Below are 23,227 nucleotides of genomic sequence, written 5' to 3'. Positions count from 1 at the left end.
TTAGTGGAAATGCAGAATACGGGCTGATAGTGGATTTACACCTCAGACGTGGATGCATAAACACAGATGAGTGCTTTTTGTTTTTCTCATTTTGTTTGTGTCAGATCAAGGAACAGGGGGCCTATTGAATCTGCACGTCATACGTCCGTTTGAGGAAGCGTCGCGTTCGAATGACTCTCACAAGGGCGAGCAAGGAGATGCGATGACTTCCATTGACTCATTGAGCCAATCGACTACAGTGGAGGAGTGTTTTAACATCACCACTCCTGCAATGTGGAGCCTGTGCATCGATCCGTGGGAGATAAAGAGAAGTGAATAAACTAGTGACATACTGTTTACATTTTTCTCACGCTTGTTTGGTAATGCAGTGTCTCACTTCTCCTTCAGTCTGTTTGTGTCTCCCGCACGGTATGCAGAGCACAAATAATGGATGCCGTGCTTAGAGCTCGAGTATTAATTGTCTCTGGTAAGATTTAAAGGCTTGGAGAAGGAGGCAGGAGGTATAGGCTCCTAATGCGGTTTACGGGAGCCAAGTCTGGGTGCATAACACGAGAGTATTGATTCAGGCCCCTCCTCTGTACCTTAATCAAATTGGAGCTCTATTTAGCAGTCAGGTCTATTATAGCACCAGTGCCTGCACTCTGAAATACATACCACTTTAGCTGATTTATGATGGGATTGTTGTCCTTAGGAGGCAACTCTGCAGAGTGGAGAATGTCATTTTTCATGCGCCTCATACAGTGTGGTTTGGATTGATGGCTGTTGATGGTGAGTTGTGATGCAATACGCGCTTAGAAATGCGGACGGACAGACTCTCTTTCAAAACACTGGCACGGGCACGCTCTCGTGACAGAAGCCGAGGGCACTTAAGGGCTTCGGGACAGCTGCCTCAGTCACCCTGTTGAGGTAAGAGGCATCTGTGGGCTCATGCTTTGGCTGAAGATGTAGATATACATCAGGAAGCACTTCGCTACACACATTTCTGTGGGCCAACTTAGCTAAAAGTGCTCTTCTCTCATTCCCTGAACCTGTTAGAAAGTTTAATATGGTTAAGCTTCTGATGCCTTGGTGAAAAGACCAGCAAGTTTTAGGTGCTTAGCAAGAGATGACCAGCCATATAGACCCAAGGAGCCCAATCCTGTTCCTTGAGATCTACAAAGTTCAGCTCAAACCCAACTGATCCAGCTAATTAAGATCTTCATGAGCACCTGATAATTACAGACAGGTGTGTTGGATCAGGTTTGGATACTCTGCAGGTAGGTAGATCTCCAGGAACAGGATTGGGCACCACTGATATATAGACCATGCTGGTTCACTGTGGCATACAATAAATAATGTTTTACTCTAGTTTCTCTAGTTTAAATAAATCTACTCTTTATTTATGTTGGTTTTATATGGTTTTGAGAAAAAAATGGTAACACTTTACTCAAAGCCCCTATAAAGCTATAATGCATTATAAAAGTATTTTTAATGCATTAATTATGTCTTATTACATGGCTCTGTGGAATACTTGATTCTGATTGGTCAATAGCGTTACCCTAAGTTATTCTCAGATATCAACCGCTCAAAACAGATAACACAGGCTCATCTGGGTTACTGAAGTCAGCAGTGCTATATGCCTGTTAGGAACGTTTTTTTCTTCATGGAAGTTTTGCATTTGGTGAGCTAATAAAATATTAACTCAGTCGAATCAATATTTTGTGTACAGTTATTTAATTATGCCATCCAGTATCGTGGACTCGTTTTATCTTGTTTCATACTAAACACAGCTGCTGCCATTTTGTGACTATTGTTTTGTACACTGTTGGATTATGAGATACAAACAGGTACGATTTTAAACAGTTTAATCTGAAATCAATATATTTTATCCCCATAAATATTTATGTGGCGAAATGCTGTTTAATAAGTGATATGAATGACTGTATACCGTAGGCTATCTCTTAAATGTCCGTTTAGTTTGAACTTGCCGTGCTGCAACTGCTCTCTCCGCGGAAGCTTTGCGTCTAAAGACCTAATAAAATATTTCAACTCAGATCAATATTTCGTGTCTAATTATTATCCAAAATTGGCGACAGAAGTTTTTCAAATATTTCTGTTTTGAAAATTAGGCATTTGTTTACATTTTTGGTAAGATTTGTATGTATGAATTGCATTTTTAATGCATCATGAATAGGACAAAAAAAGAGTCTTATGTCATTGATGCATAAACCAACCTGGAGCATTGAAATTAATGCTCATCTAAGCTAGTCTTTTCAGCAGGGACTCTTCCTCTGACAACTGTCCATTTGTCTCATCTGCAAATGACTCTGACTTACTCGTGCTTGATCGATGTGTGCTTTTTGTCAGAACAGTTTACTTTTAGTTGTGCTAAGTCGAATTCTACATGTGTTGTGCATTCTGTTACACGATACCAAGGAGCTACTCAATGACACACCGAGAAATATACATTTCGAAGCAAATGTGGTGACCTTACATGAACTGCCATCTGGCCCTCGTTAATTTCACCTGTCCTCAGGGAAGGACGTAGATTACTGTGAAAACTCAACTGGCTGTCACCCCTGTTGCAAGGTTTCATTTAAAAGCCTCGCTACTTTCGACCCAAACATGAATTTCATTTGGCTGTCAATAGCATGGGCTAAAGTGCTTAATGTAACTGGGCTGTGTTTAACTTGACAAAATAATGTGTGAAATGGACGTTTCTGCTTCATGTTAACTTGTGATACAGCTAGCATTTTTTGGAGTGTGGCTGCAAATGAGAAAGGCTAGGTTAGGTGCCAGCTCTGGAGATTGGATAGAGCCTATATTAAAGAGGAAATGTATTGAAAATGATGGATACTCAAAGACAGTCTAATACACATCACATTTAATACACATCACTTGTCTTTTCCATAAATTATTACTATGTCTGTCTGTGGGTTTTTGCAAATATTTAACCTATAAAGAAGAGCTTGTGACTAAACCTTGTAACAACTCCTTTGGATCCTCAAACTGTCGGTAAAACCTCATAACTCCACCCCTCCTCTATCGTAAATTAAGTACCTCACGCAGTTTGGACCATCTCTCCATCTCTGCTTGTTATTAATGCAAGAGTATTTGAAAAAAATGATTTTTTTTGTTTTGTTTTTTCCTGAAAAGTAGCATTTTTGGAGATCGGTATATAGGTACACATGCAAGATCCACTGTGGGTGGTAACTTTTTTTTTAACATTAGGCATTTCTGTTGGAAATTATATTCCAGATGGTTGAGATAAGCTAGCGTTTTTAGATATTGACATTAGTTGTTGGATACATTGGAGGTTTGGGCTGTGGATATTTATAGGCTTCTCCTTGAATGTGACCTTACACTTCCTTATTCATTTCATATAGCTCATCCATTGCATTTATTTACCACAGCGAGCGGTGTAACTAGCGGGATGTATGTTTTGATGAGGCTCTGTCCTACTTTTAATCTAATTGAGCCTGAACAGCGGTGAAAAGATTAACTCTGACAAGAAAAAAGGCAAAATCGATGGCTGATGGATGTCAGCGATTGCGTGTAACGTGTAGTGCGATCAGCAGTGTAGCATGTGGGCTATTCTGTCTGGCTGTACTCCCCTCCTCTGAGTCGCTGGAGGGCAATATTCAATAGAGCTCTTAGTCTGTATGCTGGATCTGACTAATCCAGCCCTAATTAGCCTTCCTTTCAGAGTTTGCTTAGTTAAAACGTAGGATATCACTGACATCAACAGTGCTGATAATTATAGCAGGGCTTTGCTGCTTAATTTGGTTATATGAACAGTTTTTGTCAACAAAAACGTTCATGTCATAGAAAGTCTGCAAGATATTCTCTAATGTTTGTTTACACATTTGAATGCCGCACAATCCTCACATTGGTATCGGCGATTGATTTTGAGTCATAATGCCCCATTTCTGCACATGACCTTTCATTAATCAGCATTTTCCCATTTGTGTTTTTTTGACACGGCAAGGCTCTTACAAATCAATAAACGTATTGATCACGGATTGTGTGCTCTCGCAGTAATGCGCATATCAATGTCCGTTTGGGAGGAATAAAGCATTTCTAATGACGAAACCTGGTGTAGGGACCCTTGATACCCTCCTTAAGCCGAGCTCCTGCATCCAAAACACTATTTATTATCGCAACCGAATTTCATTTCCCCTCGCTTCGTTGATATTTAAACATCCTTTGCTTTCTTCAAAGTAGTGTGCGACCGCAGCTTTTGAAAATGAGAGGGGCGGCCTTGCTTCCTTTATGAATACAAGCCTAAACAGAAGAAAAGGGGGCTGTATAAATGAAGTTTCATTATTTTCCTTTCCTTTGTGCTGTATGTCTTGTACAATAATGTAAAATCTAATAATCCATTATTGAGCTCACAGAGAAGAGAGGCCTGTCTGTGATCTGTGCTCCACTGCAGATGAGAAAGGGAGTGACAATAGGGGAAAGAGCTGGCTGAATTTGACAGCACAGATGTGGCGATTCCATTGAGACCAGGCTGTCAAATCATCATATTACATGTAGAAGTTTCTCTCTCTAAATACTGTGACAGTGCCATTTTACTGATGGATAACAGCGGCGCTTTCTAACCACATATTCTCTTGCATAACTCGCAGACGATTGATCTTTCTGTCTGAACATGCGAGAGACTGGATGTTTTCCATCACTTTGTGTCCATTTGTTTGGCTTTTCATAATATGCAATTTAGCGGATCGATTAGTTGTTTTTCATAGAGACAGACAGTACCTGTTGTCCTCCAGTAACAGGCGAATCACAGTAATGTTGCATCAAATCAGCCAATGTAATTTGAATTTTACATAATTTTTTTCTTGCCTAAAAAAAAATTGGCAAGCACAAAGATGCTGGTTTTCCTTGCTAAGTAAATTAAGGATTAGCCAGGCTGGAATTGGATCTAGCTATGGCAGACACGCAGACATCCCAGTCATATTGTGGAGTGCTCTAATTCTGCTCTTTCATGCCCAGACAGCTGTAAATCTCGACTCTGGCAGGATTTTCATTTGGTTTTGACTCTGATAAATACATTTTTGTGAGAAACCCACCATTGGGGTGCAAAATCTTGCCTTTCCTCCACCATGGGACCTGTTTGAGTGGGGCTGTAGGCCCGCAGTACCCATTTAAACACTAATAACCCAATTACATAAACCCACTGTGGCTTTGCTTTGTAGAGCAAGCATGTCTTTTTTTTTTTCTTCCCACAAGCATGCCCCTTTATTTTAATGTCGAAAGGAACACATTAAGTCTATTTACTAACTGTGTCATGCGTTAAGGGGCTCTCCATCAGTATACACACAGGATTTGGAGTTGAACCCAACACATGTTTGCTTTTTTAGCCTGTCATCTGTTTACACTTTTCATGGGATTTTCTTCGAAACAGCTTGATGCATGTGAACTTTAAACGCTGTTAATCCCTGCAGTTAAAATGTGAAATATCTAAATCCTTTTTAATTGATTTGAACTCTTTTTAAAGATCTCAGTGGTTTGGCCACAATTATTTTTGCTTGCAAACATTAAAAGGGTCATGTTGTACATATTTGTATTATGCCATTGCTTGCCCCGAGGTACACTTATAATGTTAGCATTTGTTTTTCACAGCCATTTTCTACTCTCCTTCCGACTCTTAATGACAGTCATTAGACAGCAAATTAGCCCCAAAAGGGAAATATATATAATTAATCATTATGATCAATAAAAGTGTTAATGTCAAGTAACTGATTTGGGGGGATTCCTGATGGAATCAATCTTAGATATGCAAACAACACTCATCCAGTGAAGCTTAGCAAGAATGTCTATAGACTCTCTGGGCCATAGACAATAATCTCCTATATTATCTAACTCTTTGTAAGAGTATGTAACTTTGATTGGCATGATTGAGGACTGCAGTTATGAGCAAAACAACTTCAAGTGTGAAGTTCAAGTGTGATAAAAACAAGACTTTGTTAACAACAATAAACACTTAAGCTATTCTAACATTCACACACCCTCAGGAGGTGAGTGAGCCAATAAGTTGATGTACTTTTGGAGGGAAAGTATATGATCCTTTGTCTTCTAGCATATGAAATTGGATTGGGTGTTAAGAGAAGAACCTTCAAGATTCTTATAATATTAATGTGTAACAGAGTTTGCATAATGTAACTGAACATACAGGAAATTAAAAATGAATGAAGTGAGAGTAAATCCTTTTGTTAAACAGTCTTATCTTGCTGATGTGCCTTTGCTATGGTAACCAGAGACCTTGTTCTGCATCTGGGCTGCAGTTTGGGGGTAGTTCCATTGAAATCTAACTCATGGTCTGCTTGTTGGGTGAGGGATATTGTGGATTATTTATTAATTATAACAAATAATTGTGTGTCTGATCTGTCTCAGTCACTACAGTGTGAAATAACCAACAGTTCAACTAAGACACTGGCTGCAGGTTTTCTGTTGATTCTATATACCGTAGTTTTGCACTACCATTCAAAAGTTTGGTTAGTCTGATGTGGCTTTAAATTAATACTGTCTTCACATAAAAATGACATTATAAAGACATTTATAATGTTACTTAAGATTTCTATTTCAAATAAATGTTATTTGTTTTTAACTTTCTATTCATCAAAATTTCCTGAAAAAAATGAATCAGTTTCCACAAAAATAATAACTGTTTCAAAAGTGACAAGATATTTTTCATGAGAACCAAATCAGCATATTAGAATGATTTCTGAAGGATCATGTGACACTAGCTATGTTTCCATCCACTTATTTTAAATGTGCATTTTGGGATATCACACACAAAACTGCTGGATGGAAACGCCAAGATGTACATAAAAAAAAAAAAAAAAAGTGCATAAAAAAATGTATGCGCACGTTCGAGTCGGATACATTTTTATCTGATCAGAAAACATCCACATAAACTATGATGGAAACACATTTAGCAAATAAATTCCTTTATGCGCATCAAAATATCATGTGACTGTGACAGCATAAATGGACTAACCAGCAGAACAATCTTTTTGCAAAGCATCTAAAATGCTGTTTTGGTTGTTCTGAAATGCCTGAGCAAAGTCTGTCATCCAAGTGGTTTGGTGTAATTACCTTCCAGAACACGGCTGCATTCCCAAACAGCAGACATCTGCCTCTGAAAGCAAGAGCTGCATGCTCTGAGAAGCAAGTCATTTATTATATACGAAAATTATTATATAGAGTGGCTTCTTCTACTTTTCTTAGTGATATTTAGCGCCAGTTTATCAGGAAGTGAGTGACATGAATGAGTGATTTTGCTCTCTTCGACTCACTGGACGGAAACGCTGCTTTATTTGCAAATGTTTTGAGTTAAATTTGCAACTTTGTATGAAAACATAGCTACTGACAACTGGAGCAACTCAAAATTAAGCTCTACCATCACAGGAATATATATATACCTATTAGGAATATATACAGTGAGGAAAATAAGTATTTGAACAGTAGTTCTCCCACTTGGAAATCATGGAGGGGTCTGAAATTGTCATCGTAGGTGCATGTCCACTGTGAGAGACATAATCTAAAAAAAAAAAATCCAGAAATCACAATGTATGATTTTTTAACTATTTATTTGTATGATACAGCTGCAAATAAGTATTTGAACACCTGAGAAAATCAGTGTTAATATTTGGTACAGTAGCCTTTGTTTGCAATTACAGAGGTCAAATGTTTCCTGTAGTTTTTCACCAGGTTTGCACACACTGCAGGAGGGATTTTGGCCCACTCCTCCACACAGATCTTCTCTGTCGCTGAGAAACACGGAGTTTGAGCTCCCTCCAAAGATTCTCTATTGGGTTTAGGTCTGGAGACTGGCTAGGCCACGCCAGAACCTTGATATGCTTCTTACAGAGCCACTCCTTGGTTATCCTGGCTGTGTGCTTCGGGTCATTGTCATGTTGGAAGACCCAGCCTCGACCCATCTTCAATGCTCTAACTGAGGGAAGGAGGTTGTTCCCCAAAATCTCGCAATACATGGCCCCGGTCATCCTCTCCTTAATACAGTGCAGTTGCCCTGTCCCATGTGCAGAAAAACACCCCCAAAGCATGATGCTACCACCCCCATGCCTCACAGTACGGATGGTGTTCTTGGGATGGTACTCATCATTCTTCTTCCTCCAAACACGTTTAGTGGAATTATGACCAAAAAGTTCTATTTTGGTCTCATCTGACCACATGACTTTCTCCCATGACTCCTCTGGATCATCCAAATGGTCATTGGCAAACTTAAGACGGGCCTTGACATGTGCTGGTTTAAGCAGGGGAACCTTCCGTGCCATGCATGATTTCAAACCATGACGTCTTAGTGTATTACCAACAGTAACCTTGGAAACGGTGGTCCCAGCTCTTTTCAGGTCATTGACCAGCTCCTCCCGTGTAGTTCTGGGCTGATTTCTCACCTTTCTTAGGATCATTGAGACCCCACGAGGTGAGATCTTGCATGGAGCCCCAGTCCGAGGGAGATTGACAGTCATGTTTAACTTCTTCCATTTTCTAATGATTGCTCCAACAGTGGACCTTTTTTCACCAAGCTGCTTGGCAATTTCCCCGTAGCCCTTTCCAGCCTTATGGAGGTGTACAATTTTGTCTCTAGTGTCTTTGGACAGCTCTTTGGTCTTGGCCATGTTAGTAGTTGGATTCTTACTGATTGTATGGGGTGGACAGGTGTCTTTATGCAGCTAACGACCTCAAACAGGTGCATCTAATTTAGGATAATAAATGGAGTGGAGGTGGACATTTTAAAGGCAGACTAACAGGTCTTTGAGGGTCAGAATTCTAGCTGATAGACAGGTGTTCAAATACTTATTTGCAGCTGTATCATACAAATAAATAGTTAAAAAATCATATATTGTGATTTCTGGATTTTTTTTTTTTAGATTATGTCTCTCACAGTGGACATGCACCTACGATGACAATTTCAGACCCCTCCATGATTTCCAAGTGGGAGAACTTGCAAAATAGCAGGGTGTTCAAATACTTATTTTCCTCACTGTATAGAGACTTATTTAAAAAACCTTACAAAAAAGCTTACAGTACCAACCCCGAACTTTTGGATAGTACTGTACTGCAACTGTGCTTTAAAATCCTCTTTACTGAGCCTTACATTAACAGATTTGTTCAAACAATTGTGCATAAACAATGCATTCAAAAAGAAACAATTTTCTGCATAAACATTCAAAATCAGAGTTAAATGATCATGGACCTTGTTAGAAATAGTCTTTAGTGACTCGTTTCTAACATTGAGCCTTTTTAAAAGGACGTGCTGAGAATCAGTTGTTTCATGGCCAGGAACAGCACAAGATGTAACATACTTTCCCATACTTTCCTCTTAATGTTTAAAGTTTCAAGCTCTAAAACTTACAATATACTTTCATAAACATGTTATTTTATTTCAAAAGATCATAAAAAACTTGATTCCTCTTGATATGACCCCTTTAGTGAGACAAACAAGCTATGCTAAACCTTAGATGATGTTAAGAACAGTCAGGCACTCCAGGGATCGACTGGAATCCTGGGTGTTGTGATGCATTCATTTTTGACTGCAGTCATGTTGAATATTAGTGATTTCTAATTGAAGCCATCAGACTCTTTCTGCAGGGACTGTTTCCATCCTGTTACCCTGAGCCGGAGTTCTGCACACAAATGGGATGGAAAGTCAGAAGTGAAGCAGACAGTTCAGCGACTCTCCAGACCTTGCCTGCTCGAGCTTACCCAGGAAGCCATGAGGGTGGATGTGTGATGTCCATGTTCACTGTTTTTGCCTTACTGTGTGTCATTGAAATGAGGTTCCCCTGGTCTTCGGGGAGTGAGAGGCACTGTCAGAGGCTCAGGTGAAAGCCATTAGCATGTGGTGTCGTGTCTTGTCAGGGGCCGAGCTTGTGTTGACGCATGATTGACTTAAATTCAGCTCTGGATGTTGTGTTTGGGTCTCAAGGACAGGCATGAGATGGACGTTGGAGGAGATGGGGGAGTGGGGGCGTTTCTAGCAGAAGACCACTGCAATGTCAGACCACTGTCATATTCCCAGCGCTCTGCTCAAATGCACACAAACAGGGAGAGAACTGAGCTAGATTTCATCGGCCAGCCCCTTCCCTGGTGCTGTGAGCTTGAAATATGTGTGAGTGGCTGGCTAAGCCTTACACAAGCAATCATTTGTGATGAATATGGAGGGTACAGCACTCCTAATGTGAAACACTGTGCTTTCTTTGGGGATCCATGCTCTGCCAGCTAGGAATAGCGCTTAGTAAGTTTGCCTCCAATCATCTGATTATTTTTTAGCACCTTATTATCATCTAGAGTTTATCAAGAATAAATTCATTTTAAAGCTTCAACCAAATAAAAATGTTTGAAGACATTTTCATGGCTGGGATTCAGGATTGTTTCTGTCTTAATTATAAGCCTTAGAAGACAAAATGAAACCACTTTTGAAAGCTATTGTACTTCTGTAATGTGATTATCAGATAATCTTTTAAATATGTTATCATCTTATTTTTTATTTTATTACTTTCATTTCATATTTATATTTGTTATATGTATTCTGTTTTGTTACCATTTATTTATTTAAACTTGATTTTTATATTTTCTGTAAAACACTCGCTGCCATGATTTTGGATGGTTCCAGGGTGTTGCTTGCTATGTGTTTTTTTTTTTTTTTTTTTTTTGCATGGTTAGCAGAATGAATAAAACATCATAGTGTTATATTTATGTTTAAGGGTTTGTTTAAATAGCTATATGCAGAGCAGAAATAGTAGTGATTGTCTTAGCTAGCAGCACTAACAAGAGAATAAATGTGTAATACTTGATTTACTCCTTCAGAAATTGATTGGTTCAAGAAAAGTAGGCAGTTCATACTCAAATGGAGTTTGCAGTTGATTGTGGAGGACTTCTTTCTTCCCTAAACACTTCTGGCAAGCACTTTTAAAGAGACTCTTCAATCGGGACATGAAGGCTGAAGGTCAAGTCCACCCTTAAATATCTCAATGCTAATGCTTTATTCTCAAATCTATAATTGTTATAGCCCAAGCACCAATGGTGCGAGGACCCCCTTGGAATTGCTCCATTTATTGGCTATAATAGTTGTAACTTCTGTTATTATAACAGCATTAAACTGCATTAAATGACTGTAAGATTAATATAATCATAATATATAATATAAACTGAATGAAAAAACAATGAACAATACTTACAGCTTATATTAATTTTAGGTATTTGTGAATTTATACATATACTTTTTTTTAAAAAATCTTTCAAGTAGTATAAATTACCATGTTTTGATGAACATGAAATATATACACTGATTTTCAAAAGTTTGCTGTTAAGACAGGGATGCATTAAATTGATTAACAGTAAAAACATGTATAATGTTGCAAAAGATTTTCAAATAAATGCTGTTTTTAAATGTTCTATTCATCAAAGAATTCAGAAAAAAAAAAATAAAAAAAAATAATAATATATATATATATATATATATATATATATATATATATATATATATATATATATCCACAAAAATGTTAAGTAGCACAACATTGATAATAAGAAGAAATTATTCTTGAGCAGCATATATATATATATATATATATATATATATATATATATATATATATATATATATATATATATAATACACACACAGCACAACTGTTTGCAACATTGATAATAAGAAATGTTTGTTACACTGAAGACTCACTGTAAAAAAAAAAAACATCCCCAAGTCAAAAATTTCAAGTGACCGATAACATCTAAATTTTTCAATTAATCTGACGTATTATTTCTCATTGAGCCAATGTTAACAGACTATTGCAACAAGAATTTCACTTGGGCCAATTGAAAAATTTAGATGTTATCGGTCACTTGAAATTTTTGATTTGGGAGGGTTAGAAATTTTTTACAGTGCTGGAGACTGAAAATTCAGCTTTGCGACCAGTTATATAATATAGCAAAATAGGAAGCCAGTTATTTTAAATTGTAATAATAATTCAAAATAATAGTATTTTTACTGTATTTTTGAATAAATAAATGCATCCTTGGTGAAAATAAGAGATTTCTTTAAAGTTCCCCTGTGGTGAAAATCAAGCTTTTAATGTTGGGCATATGTCTATGGGGTGTTTTCAATATGGTTTATGACAAACCATGTGCAAATTCACAAGTCAACACCATTGCTAAGTATTTTCTCCTTAAAACTGCAATGAACCAAAGACAGTCTGCGGTTTGAAGTCAACTTGTGATCATGAACGAGTGGATCTCTGAGCTGGTGTGAGTGAGAGGTGGTGGGGCTAATTTGCATATTCATAAAACTGCAAGGGTGTTGAGTTAAAATCATTAAAAAAATCTTACCAACCCCAGACTTATGAACAGTAGTATAGGCCTATATAGTATATAATCAACATAGATTAGTAAATGATGTAAGAATGTTTATGATGTCTAATGCATTATGCTTTAGAAAATTGCCATTTATTTCTTTGGAAATACTGATAAATTGTGCACATGACCACAATCAATCAATCAATCAATCAATCACATTTATTTCTATAGCACATTTAAAAACAACACACGTTGGCCAAAGTGCTTTACATACAGCCCAACATACAATCTAAGATTATAAAACAAAGTATAAAACAGAAATATGTAGTAAGAAGGAAAATAGAGACATTTTAGTTTGACTTTAAAGAGATTTACACTCTAAATTTACAGTCTGTTAGAGTTGTTTTGTAGCAGATATATCTGTTAGCAGTGCACTGTGGTTTAGACTGGAGTAGTGTTTGTATAGAATGGTATTTGGTGCATAAAAATAATGGCTAAAGATTAGCAATTCTGTCTGATTATAAACTCTCCCTCCCCTTCCCTACCGTGCTCTGTGGAATAGATAGCAGGTGGTTGTGACAGGTGTGATGGAGGCTTCACTGAAAGACATTGAAATAGCAAACAAATTGGAGGAAGCATTTTGTGGGGTTTCCGGTGATTGGTGTCAGGGTTGATGGATGTTACCACCCTGGGATGCAATCCCAAGACCGTGTTTCCAAGGAGCCCAGGTGCGGCATGGGGGAGGGCGCAGGTGAGAGCAAGTGAAGAGAGACTAGAAAAGAAAGAAAGAAACCTTTGTGGAATATTTATGACTGAGAGACAAAGCTGTTCTATGCTCTGTTGTAGCTGTGTTGGTTTGAGTTTAGTGTATTTTAAACACAAGACTTTTAAAGGCAGCAAATGAGTTTTATCCACACCAGCATGACCTTTATTGGGACAAATGGCCCGTGGTGCAATTGGGTGTGTGTCAGCGGCAGATAAAAAGAGATGGCATTAGAAAAGATGATCTCTGGTCACCGCACTGATTTGTGGCGAGAGGAAGATGAAGCAGTTTTTCACCCTCTCGCTCCATATTGAGACGGGAGGGCAAGAGATGAAGTGAGAGAGCGGAAGAAATAAGGAAGAATGACACTTCAGACGCGGGTTATGTAAGCAATCCACAGCGTTGTCAAACACTGACACCTTATCAGTCACTTAGCGTTTACGTTTGCAACCTGCCAGATCTCCTCTAAGTCTCCCCCATAGACTCCAGGAAGGGAACACTGGAAAAAAAAAAAAAATCCATACGGCTCGCGGCACAGTATATGGAAATCCTACTAAAAAGGCCTCTAACTGATGCTGGCACTCTTTTTGCCAACAATCCCAAGACAAAAGACGCATTGAATCGCTCAGTTTTTATCACCCGCTCTAATCTTAATACCTTTTGTAAGTTAAGCTTTAACTGGAAAAGCTGTTTGTTTGGTATTGACTTTCCCACATAATCCAATTCCAAATGATACCGGGTCTTTTTCTGATTGAGACATCACTGAGCTTGTTTTTCCATCTCTTATTCCTCCAACCAGTTTTCGTTTCCTCAGCAACCAGAGTTTCCTACCCACTCAGAGTTGGTGTGTGTTTTCCAATGGAGCCCGATGTAAATATGACGGCCCATGGAAATGGAATAGAGTGGCAAATTGAATTACGTGACGGCATAATGTGCCAATATGGCAGGTGCACTCAGCCGTGTCTGTGCGGACACCATTGATTAGTGGCACCTGTGTCTGCTGATTCTGTCTCCTGGACAAGAATGGAGTCAGCCTGTGACATTTTTTGTGAATATAAACCTTATGCCGTTCAAAATGGGTAACAGACCAACACTAGTGTTATTGCCTTTGACAGCATGGCTGAGCCATCTTGGTCTGCAGAGGCATGTGTGCAAACCGTCCACTCTTAATATTGCTTTACATGGCAATGGGACCTGTCAACACTCACGCTCACGCCTGCCAGAATTTTACATCTAAACGGCGAGGTCTTGTTGCACCATTGCACCAGCAAGTGATGCAAAACAAAATGGTTTGTTCGACCCATATAGACAAAGTTGGCAAAGGCATTTTATATGACACAAATGGAAAAACTTTACAATAAGGTTTCTAGATGTTAGCATTACTTAAGTACATAGCTAACATGACATAATAATTACTGTTGTTGTTAGTTGTATTATTATTTGTATTTAATAATAGGTAAGACAACATGAATAATATTTGTTATACTATAGTGTGTGTGCGTGTGTTTATTGCCCATTTATAAAAGAAAGTTGACCTTAAGCATGTATAAGCAGTAGGCCTATATTTTTTAAATGATTGTGGGATAAGAAATATATTGCTTTCTATAGTTATTTAAAAATGTTTATTGTTATCTATATTTTGTTTATCTGCTTTAGAATATAAATGATGTTTGGTTATCAGTATCAACCAAAATTCCCATATCTTTGTATCCCTACAAATAAACATGAAATTTATTAAATAGAGATTCAGCTCAAAGCCACCATAGATATCGTCCAGCCTTAGATTTGACTGGCATGCAATTCTTTTCTCAAAGGGCTCTATTTCTCTCTTTCAACTAACACAATTTTTAACCCTGTTGCCTTGGTATCCTTGCAGAAACCTGAGAACATAAGAGTTCAATTTTCAGAGGCTATCCTCAGGCTGGGAGTACAATATTGTTGAAGAATCCTGCCTGGATAATAGCAATGAAGCAGCACTTCAGATGAAACCAGCAAGCATGCACAATCAGCCCTCTGCGCGGAATGATGGGATGCATAGTAGTGGGACTATTTGTTCACATGACTGGTTGAGTCTCGAGAGCGATATATTTGTTCTTCATTCTGAGTCACATTTCCATCTAAATAACAAAGCCATCACATGATTCCCGCTCGATTCCATCGGAAAGCTTCGGCTTCAATGTAACCTTTTCTCCTTAATCAGTTCTTTTGTAGCTAAATGTCAGTAGATTAATTGAAAACTTGGGGCGGTTTAAAACAACAGCTGACAATTAATTTCCGTTGTTTCGGGCACCCACTCTAAATGCGTTTGACAGCACTACTGCGTCAGCAGTTCATTGCACAATATGGAAAGTTTGGGACAAGTGTCCAGAATGTGTGCTGTTCTACCCCTGCGAAATTGGGCTTTAGCACCTTAGCTTGCAGAAATCCTTTTAGGTAAATGTGTTTTAGCCTTGAGTACAGCAGGAGGAGATGAAGAGCATCTGAGAGGATGATAAATGATGGCTTCTGAAGGAGCAGCTGCCCCTTTTCCAGCCAACATACACAACCTACCTCTCTCTCAGCCTTCAGAATGAAGAAAAATAGGAAAAACATAGCTCAAAGCCTCAAGTAGGGATTTTGTGTCATCCCATCAGACAGTTTTAGCATTAAAAATGTAACTGATGCATGCTGGAGTTTATTCAGAGGACATTTTTGTCGTTTCTCCACAGGTATCAAGGTGGAGGGAACATTCTGTGATCAGGTACCATGATACCATAACAGTGGTGTGTTTGAGGTAGTGCCGAAGGCTAGAAAAGATCTCCATTCAGAGCATCCTCTGTTTTTATGGAAATAGCTTGCATTGTTTGTTAATTATTTATGGGACTCTGTAAAAACAATGCATTGTCAGCCTTTGGTGCCGTTGTGTTCTTCGGTGTTTCATGCATGCTCCCTGCAGAGCTCTGAACTACTTAAATAAGTGCTACGGGAACCTAAGGCGGTTTTAGAGGCAGAGCACACTGCAGTCCCATCTGCATCACTGGCTCCTGGGATAGAATGGATCACTGCGTAACCTTCATAATGATCCTTTTTTGATCCCTTTAAGACCGAATGCACAGATCCAATATGAATATACTGTCTACATTCACTTGAGATATAACCGACTAGGTTTACTAGGATACTTGCCAAGATGGGTGTTTTTACATAATTTTGTGTGAATTTGTCAGTACAAGCACAAGACGTGAAGGAGAATTCAATCAATATTTGAAAATTTCGGATGTTTGCGTTCATGAAACTTCTTGACCTGTAATAATGTAGGGAACCACTGGTTATACACAGGTAGCAGTTCATGTTTTACTTGCGTATACGATTTAGTTTTAATCCAGATGACACGTGTGCTGTGTGAACGGTCAGCAATCAAGAGCATGCAACAGAAGTGGTCTCTCTCTCTCTCTCTCTCTCTCTCGTCAGTTAATGTTAATAATACATGCCTCGTTTTACTGTCTTTGCCATTGACATCCGACTTAACTACAAACTTTCCACTGATGTCTGTGAAAAAGGAATGCGCTCGACAAGCTAGCGTGTCTGTGCCGCTGCGCGCTCAATCCACTGTGTGTTTTCTCTTATCAGCTCGCGCACCACAGCTATATAGACGTTACTATATTTAGTTTAATATTGCACTAATTAGATACATTTATTTCATAGACAGCTTTCTATTTTATACCCATTATATTCTCTGTCGTCTGTTTTTTTGACTGGACACAAACGCTGTACACATGCTGCGTGGTATCGGTTGCTGGTATCGGAACGTTTTCGTGAGTACGAGTATGAGAGTGCAGTATCGGGCCGATAGTTGCATCCCTAGCGAGAATGTCTCTTTTCCCTTGTCAGATACACTGCAAACTTCATTTCCATCTTTCATCATGTTTATCCCACTGTACAGGAATGCACATATTCTGCCTGACTGCATCGCTTGTTCTTGCTCATGCAATCTCTGCAGATTTAATTACACGCTTTTCTAGACTCGTATGAAAAGTGGGAGAGCGGTAGGAAAGCCAGTGATTGAGGAAGAGAGGCAGGGAAGAGTGGGCCGAGCAGATCCCTGGGGTCATGTATTTATGTCAGAGGAACGGAACCCTACTGTATAATGATTTGCGATGACCTCGCAAATGAGCGGATTATGCCGGGGTTGTCGGGAGCAACAATAATGGGCCTGAGGCTCTGTAGGGTTCTCCATATAGTCATACGCCTGACCGCACAGACGGGCCCTGGGAGTGCAATCCACCTGCTCTGTCAAACTAGGGCACCAACTCATGCGCATTATTTCATCTTCACCACCACAGCTTGCTGAAAGTACTGATTGTGTACTCACATACTTTCATACAATGCTACTATTATATAAGTGTTTCTTCAACAATGGGCACTTTTAGTTTATAACTACTCCATTCATAATCTCACTAGTTTGTTTATTTATTTATATGGTGACTGGTTACTGTATAATGATGCTTACTCGCATTTTTTTATCCATTTTGACAATGCTTGGTTGTGAGAATGTGATATGGCTTAGTGTGATCATCAAATTACAACAGTAAAATATATATAGTTTGACACGCTGCATGCTTCAGAGTAAAGCACAGCACTGTGTTCATTTTCAGTTTCAATTCACAGTAGATGCTACTCTGCGAGTGCTTTAAATCTGTACATAAAAAGCATTTGAACAAATAATAAATTGAGGCATTTTAAATAATTTCTAAGACCATTTTAATGGTGATATTCATGTTAAATAAAAAATACCGTGTCGACATCTGTCTTAGTTGAAGTTGAAGTGACCTGTGAAAGTGATTTCAAAGAGGCATGTGTCATATCTGTCATATCTGTCAGTGTTACAGAATTCATGCTACAGGTTAGACTACCCAGCCCAGATGCAAATATGTGGCTAATGGCAGACTGGCGGTCTTTCTTTCTTTTGTGTAGGCTGATCCAGGGGATTAAAACATCTGCCTGCCCCTGCTCGCTATAATAGCATTAGGGAATGGATATGCTTTAGTATTCTGTTAAAGAATGTCTGATATGAGGACTCGGCTGATTTAATTAAGTAAAAAGCTAGACCTGAGAGCAAGGGGGAGAAGGCAACAAAGGCAAACACAGAATGGGGGAGACAGACAGGCTGAATTCAGTGTGTAGTCTCTCGGCAACCAAGCGTAGTCATTTCAGCATCAGAGTACCGTGAGAATGTTTTTAGGGCATTAATCTCTATACCAGCCATTCATCCTTTCACTAACAGTGCTCATCTTTTGATCTCCAGACTTTAATACCATTCCTTACTGCTGCCACAACAAGCAACCAGACATTTTGTCAGTCTGGCATAACTGGCATAACACATGATTGTGTGGCATAACACAGTGCTTTTGCTTCCAGGTTAGACAAACATATTGTTGTTGTTATAAATGTACTTGTACCTACATTTTTACTTTTAAAGGGATAGTGGAACAAAAAAACATGAGCTGTACAGGTTATACAGTATGTACTGTACAGTAAGTTCAGTCAGACTGATTCTCTTGCTCACATTGGAGGAGTTGTGCAGTCTAGTCGGAAGAAAGTACTGCATTTGGAGTAAGTGCCAAAAAAGGAATCCATTTTTAGAGGCTTGGAAACCTTTAAAAAGCCAATTTCTCTCACATCCAGAAAGCATGTTAGCAGCAAATTTCTGTCACACTGCGGCACCCCCAAAATGTGTCTTTTATTTCTGGCAAAAAGTGTTGGTTACAGAGACCAAAAAATGACCTTGTTCTTGTCTATTTTGGAGAAGCCAATATTTAAAATTTTGTATTTCATTTTAGTATTTGTTGTGATTATAACCTTTTCTTTCCAGAACGCCGACCTTTCCGTTCACAAATGTTTTCCATGGCCTCTAGCAGGTCCCAGCCGTTCAGAGCGCAGTACTGATTTTGTGTGAAATGGTACTTTTTATAATTTAATTATGTATTTGTTTTTGTTTTGGCTGTAGGACCCTTACTCAAATTATGTGACTGGCGTTCCAATCAAAATTTTTCCAATCACTGATTTTTCTCTATTCTCATTAGCTAATTAGTTATGGAAAGGTCCATTCATCATTCGTATTTGCAATAGTGTACCCTTGATGGGCAACTATTTCGACTTGTTTCCTATTAAATCTGGATGTCTGGTTTGGGACATACTTTCCTTACTTCACATTTGCTCATTCCAGAGAGCATTTGATTGGATGAAAATTAGTGTAATGCATCATGAGTCTGCAATATTTTTAATCTGTTTTCCTGAAGGAGAAAGACACTTTGAGTACACTAGCATATACATGGCGTCAAAGATTTTTGTTGTGATGTGGTCCTTCGTAAATGCAGTGACTTCTAAGTTATGAGGGGGTCACTTTACCTCAGGTGATCCCACAGAGATGTGCCTTGAGATTGAAGAGCTGCTGGGTGTGCTATCGGATAGCAATTACTGCAGATCTGTGCCTCTCATTCAAAATGAATGATAGCATTCCCTTTCTGGTCTCTAGGTCTCGTCTGTGACCACCCCAACTGTCCCTTTGCTGTATCAGTTCTCTGTCTCGCCACCTTCTGTCCCCAAACACCTGATGGCTTTCGTCTGAAGCTATTTTCACCCACTGACTGTAACATTCACATCCGCTTTTGAACATCTAATAGGAATATTGTTGGTATTCAGGTATTATCATTGTCGTCCTCCTGTTCTTTTTACCTTGCTGCTAGGATAAGCTTTGCCAAAAGTATGACCAATGTAAATGTCACCTCTTTTCAAGGATTTCTAATCAGATTCCAATTGTACTTTTTTATAAAAAAAAAGATAACATCACAATCCTTGTTCCCCTGTTGTGTGTGGCATTGAGGTGTTCAATGGTCTCTTCGGCATGCTTTTCAGAAAGGCATGGTTGTGAAGGTCAGTCTGTGTGTTGTGTGGTTCGTGCTAGGCCACACAACCCTGCCCTTTCCATCAGTTCCCTTTTGAGATGAAAATATGACTCTGCTGTCCTAACCTTTTAATTACATGAAGGCTTAGCAGGTCAGGATGGAAGTTGCATGTTTGTGGGTATGTACTGTACATCTGCTCACAGTATTCCATCGGTGCCCAGAATCCCTTAACATCCATGGCCTGATGACATGTCCACTCCTGAAAGACATATCCTGGCTTGACTTTTACCATTCAATGTTCAATGTACCGTAAATGTTTTTGAAAGAAAGGCTGCATTTGTTTGTTTAAAAATGCAGTAAAACGGTATAAGATTGTTAAAGTTACAATTTTAAAGTTACAATTTAAAGTAACTGTTTTCTATTTTAATATATTTTAAAATGAAATTTACTGTATGTGCTATAGCAAAGCTGCCTTTACTCCAGTCTTCAATGTCACATGATCCTTCAGAAATCATTTATCACAGTTCAAATATATGATCATTTAATGCATCCTCACTGAATAACAGTATTAATATCTTTAAAAAAACTAATCTTACTGACCCCAAACTTTTGAACAGAAGTGTATATAATTCATGTTCATTTATAAAATATTGATTTAAGCTAAATTATACATCTTGAAAGGTTAAAAATAAAGTATTTTTAGATAATAAGTATTTTTCAATAAGTATTATTATTTTTTTATCTTGACAATAATGAGTTTATAGTAATTTAATCCTGTAAACGTTTGAACGGTATATACATATGTAGTATTATTTATTATTATTATTATTATTATTATTATTATTATTATTGCTATTACTGTTATTAATTGTTGTTTTACATGGGGTATTTTTTTTATTTTATTTTTTTGGTAACAATTCTTTAATTAATGTACTGTGCTTTACATGTCAATTTTGAAAATGTAGTTTTCCACATCCTTATCATGGCTGTGCTGACCAGCATGGAAATTCAGCGGGGTACTTTTAAAGGATTTTTGAAAATATCAAACTGTTCATACCAGGTTAGCTGGCGCACATTTCTGGCTGCCCACAATGAATCTTCTCATGAATGTTCTGTGTAATGTCAGAAAGCAATGCTGGATTCCCCAAAGCAGAAGGGAATTAATCTGAGAAAACAGACATGTGCTGGATCTTGAATTCTAAAATATCAGGGCTATAATTCCTTTTTTTTTTTTTGCGCTTAATGAGACTCACTCCTCTGAAGAAGTTATAAGTGTCCCAAAAGTTTAAGAAAACCTCAAAAGTCTCTTCAAAGTCAGAGGCGGATGTTGGGAGCCGCCAGATGTGACCTCTCTCTCTGGCTCCTCCAAGGTGGTTTTAGGACACTGGAGTGTCTATTCCCATCAGCGAGGCTTATCAGAGTGGCAGCAGTGGTGTCTAATCACCGCCCGGCAGACAGACAATAAATCCCTCCCTATTATGGCTCAGGTACACACGCTTCAATCCTCTCTGACTAAAGCAGCCTGATAGGACAAAGACTTGATCCTTAGAAACGCTTGCACTTTGTCACTGACTTTGAAGTCTGTGAATCCAAGGGTTTTTGTCCAGTGACATTTTTAGCTGGAAAAAGCTTTTCTCATGTTCATATTTGCAGATTACAGATAATTGTGCTTTAATGGGTCCACTTATCTTGTTTAATTTAATACCTCATAGGCAGCATATTTCTAGTTTTCGATGAGGTAGATCATGCAGTGGAAACCTGTGTGTGAGGCGGCTGGCCTGGAGTGAGCTGTAGTGTGTCTGTGTGTATACACATATTTTATGTTTGATGGGGACTTTTCATAGACATAATGATTTTTATACTGTACAAACTATATATTCTATCCCCTTACACTAACCCTACCCCTAAACCTACCCATCACAGAAACTATCACTTAGTATGATGTATATGCTGTTTTCCTCATGGGGGCCAAAAAATGTCCCCATAATGTAGGGTTTACCAGGCCACACACACACACAGGATTAAATTACATTACATCAGTTAGTTCTGGTCCATTGTTTCTTTCCAGCCATGTGATATTCTACTGGAATCGTTTTACAGTTTGTATCACTCCGCATGCAGCATTACTGACAGCGAGTGTCATGGCAGACGAGCAAACCCACCATAATTTTACAAATTCTACTGTTGTTGTGTCACGGAATGTAGTTTTAAGAGTTTTTTTTAGGCGAGAATGTAGTTGTTAACTTTAAATATGTGGTTTATTTATAAAGATAGAGCCTATTTAAAATGTGCTTCGTTTTCAGTGATTCAAGCTCTAGGCCGTCAGTGGCCGTTCAGTGCTCATGTACCCACCAACAGCTTTATCTTCGGGAATTTGCCATATTGTGTAAACATAAGGTATAATTAATTTTGGGTATATCAAATGGGCAATATTTGCAGTTATTATTCTATTACTTCTTCCAGATGAAATGGATTTGGCTAAGGGCAAAGTTAAGTTTCATAACTTATGTACATATATTTATTTAACTTGTACTATACTGTACTATAACTAGAGCGCTGCTTTTGTACTTATGTTTGCTTGTGTTTATTTTCTATTGTACAAACTTATACTTTTGTAATGGCTATTATCAATTCTTTAAATATTATTGTTCAATAAATATTTTCTTTTATATAAATAACATGCCATATTTGGTATTAAGAAAGGGTCCGATGTGATAGTGATTGTGATTTCGACTTCAGTGAAAGTTACATTATGCCATTGGATTGCAGCAAAGACTGTCTCTATGAGTAAGTCAGTAGAAAATACTTTTATATTGACAGGGACTGAAACAAGGTTGTAAATCAGGACGTTATCTTTTACTTTTAAAAACACCATATAAGATGCAACTGACAAATGAATTGACTAGTGCCGTCATGGGGAATCCCCTTAACTGTTAAAAGGATACTAAGAAAAACCCTGCCCTCTATTCAATATTCAGTTTCACTTGGAAATACGTCACAACACTGGAGAAAAGTCGTTTGCAACTTATAACTGTCGGCTTGAATCTGTGGCCGAACTACTGTTATAACAATTTGTTTTAATATATTATATTATTTTAAGATGTTTAAATGAATCTCACTCTCTTTCTGTAGCCATAAATTCCCAGTTATGACTGCATATTTTTAAACATGCCTTGCTTTCAGGCTTTTGACTATGTGAAGTGCTCTCAGGTTGGTGTGCCATGTGAAGTGAGACACAAGGGTTCATTAATGCAGCTCATGCATGCTGACCCCA

At 38.2% G+C, this 23,227-nt stretch overlaps 1 protein-coding gene across 7 annotated transcripts in view; it reads left to right on the top strand.

Annotated features, from left to right (window-relative positions):
* The window catches only part of cadm1a (cell adhesion molecule 1a), a 289,452-nt gene that overhangs the window by 179,479 nt on the left and 86,746 nt on the right, over window positions 1-23,227 (top strand). The window contains exon 1 of one of the 7 annotated variants that reach the window (XM_084136854.1): window positions 257-311. The exons of the other annotated variants lie outside the window; for them this stretch is intronic. Within the exon in view, the coding sequence (XP_083992980.1) occupies window positions 272-311 (40 nt within the window). The 5' untranslated portion in view covers window positions 257-271. Of the gene's footprint in view, window positions 1-256; window positions 312-23,227 lie in introns of those variants that run through there. 7 annotated transcript variants of the gene reach the window in all.

The sequence above is a fragment of the Abramis brama genome, assembly GCF_963993115.1.
Source record: "Abramis brama genome assembly, chromosome: 15".
Classification (NCBI taxonomy): Eukaryota; Metazoa; Chordata; class Actinopteri; order Cypriniformes; family Leuciscidae; genus Abramis; species Abramis brama.
This window is presented reverse-complemented; position numbering and strand designations above follow the sequence as displayed.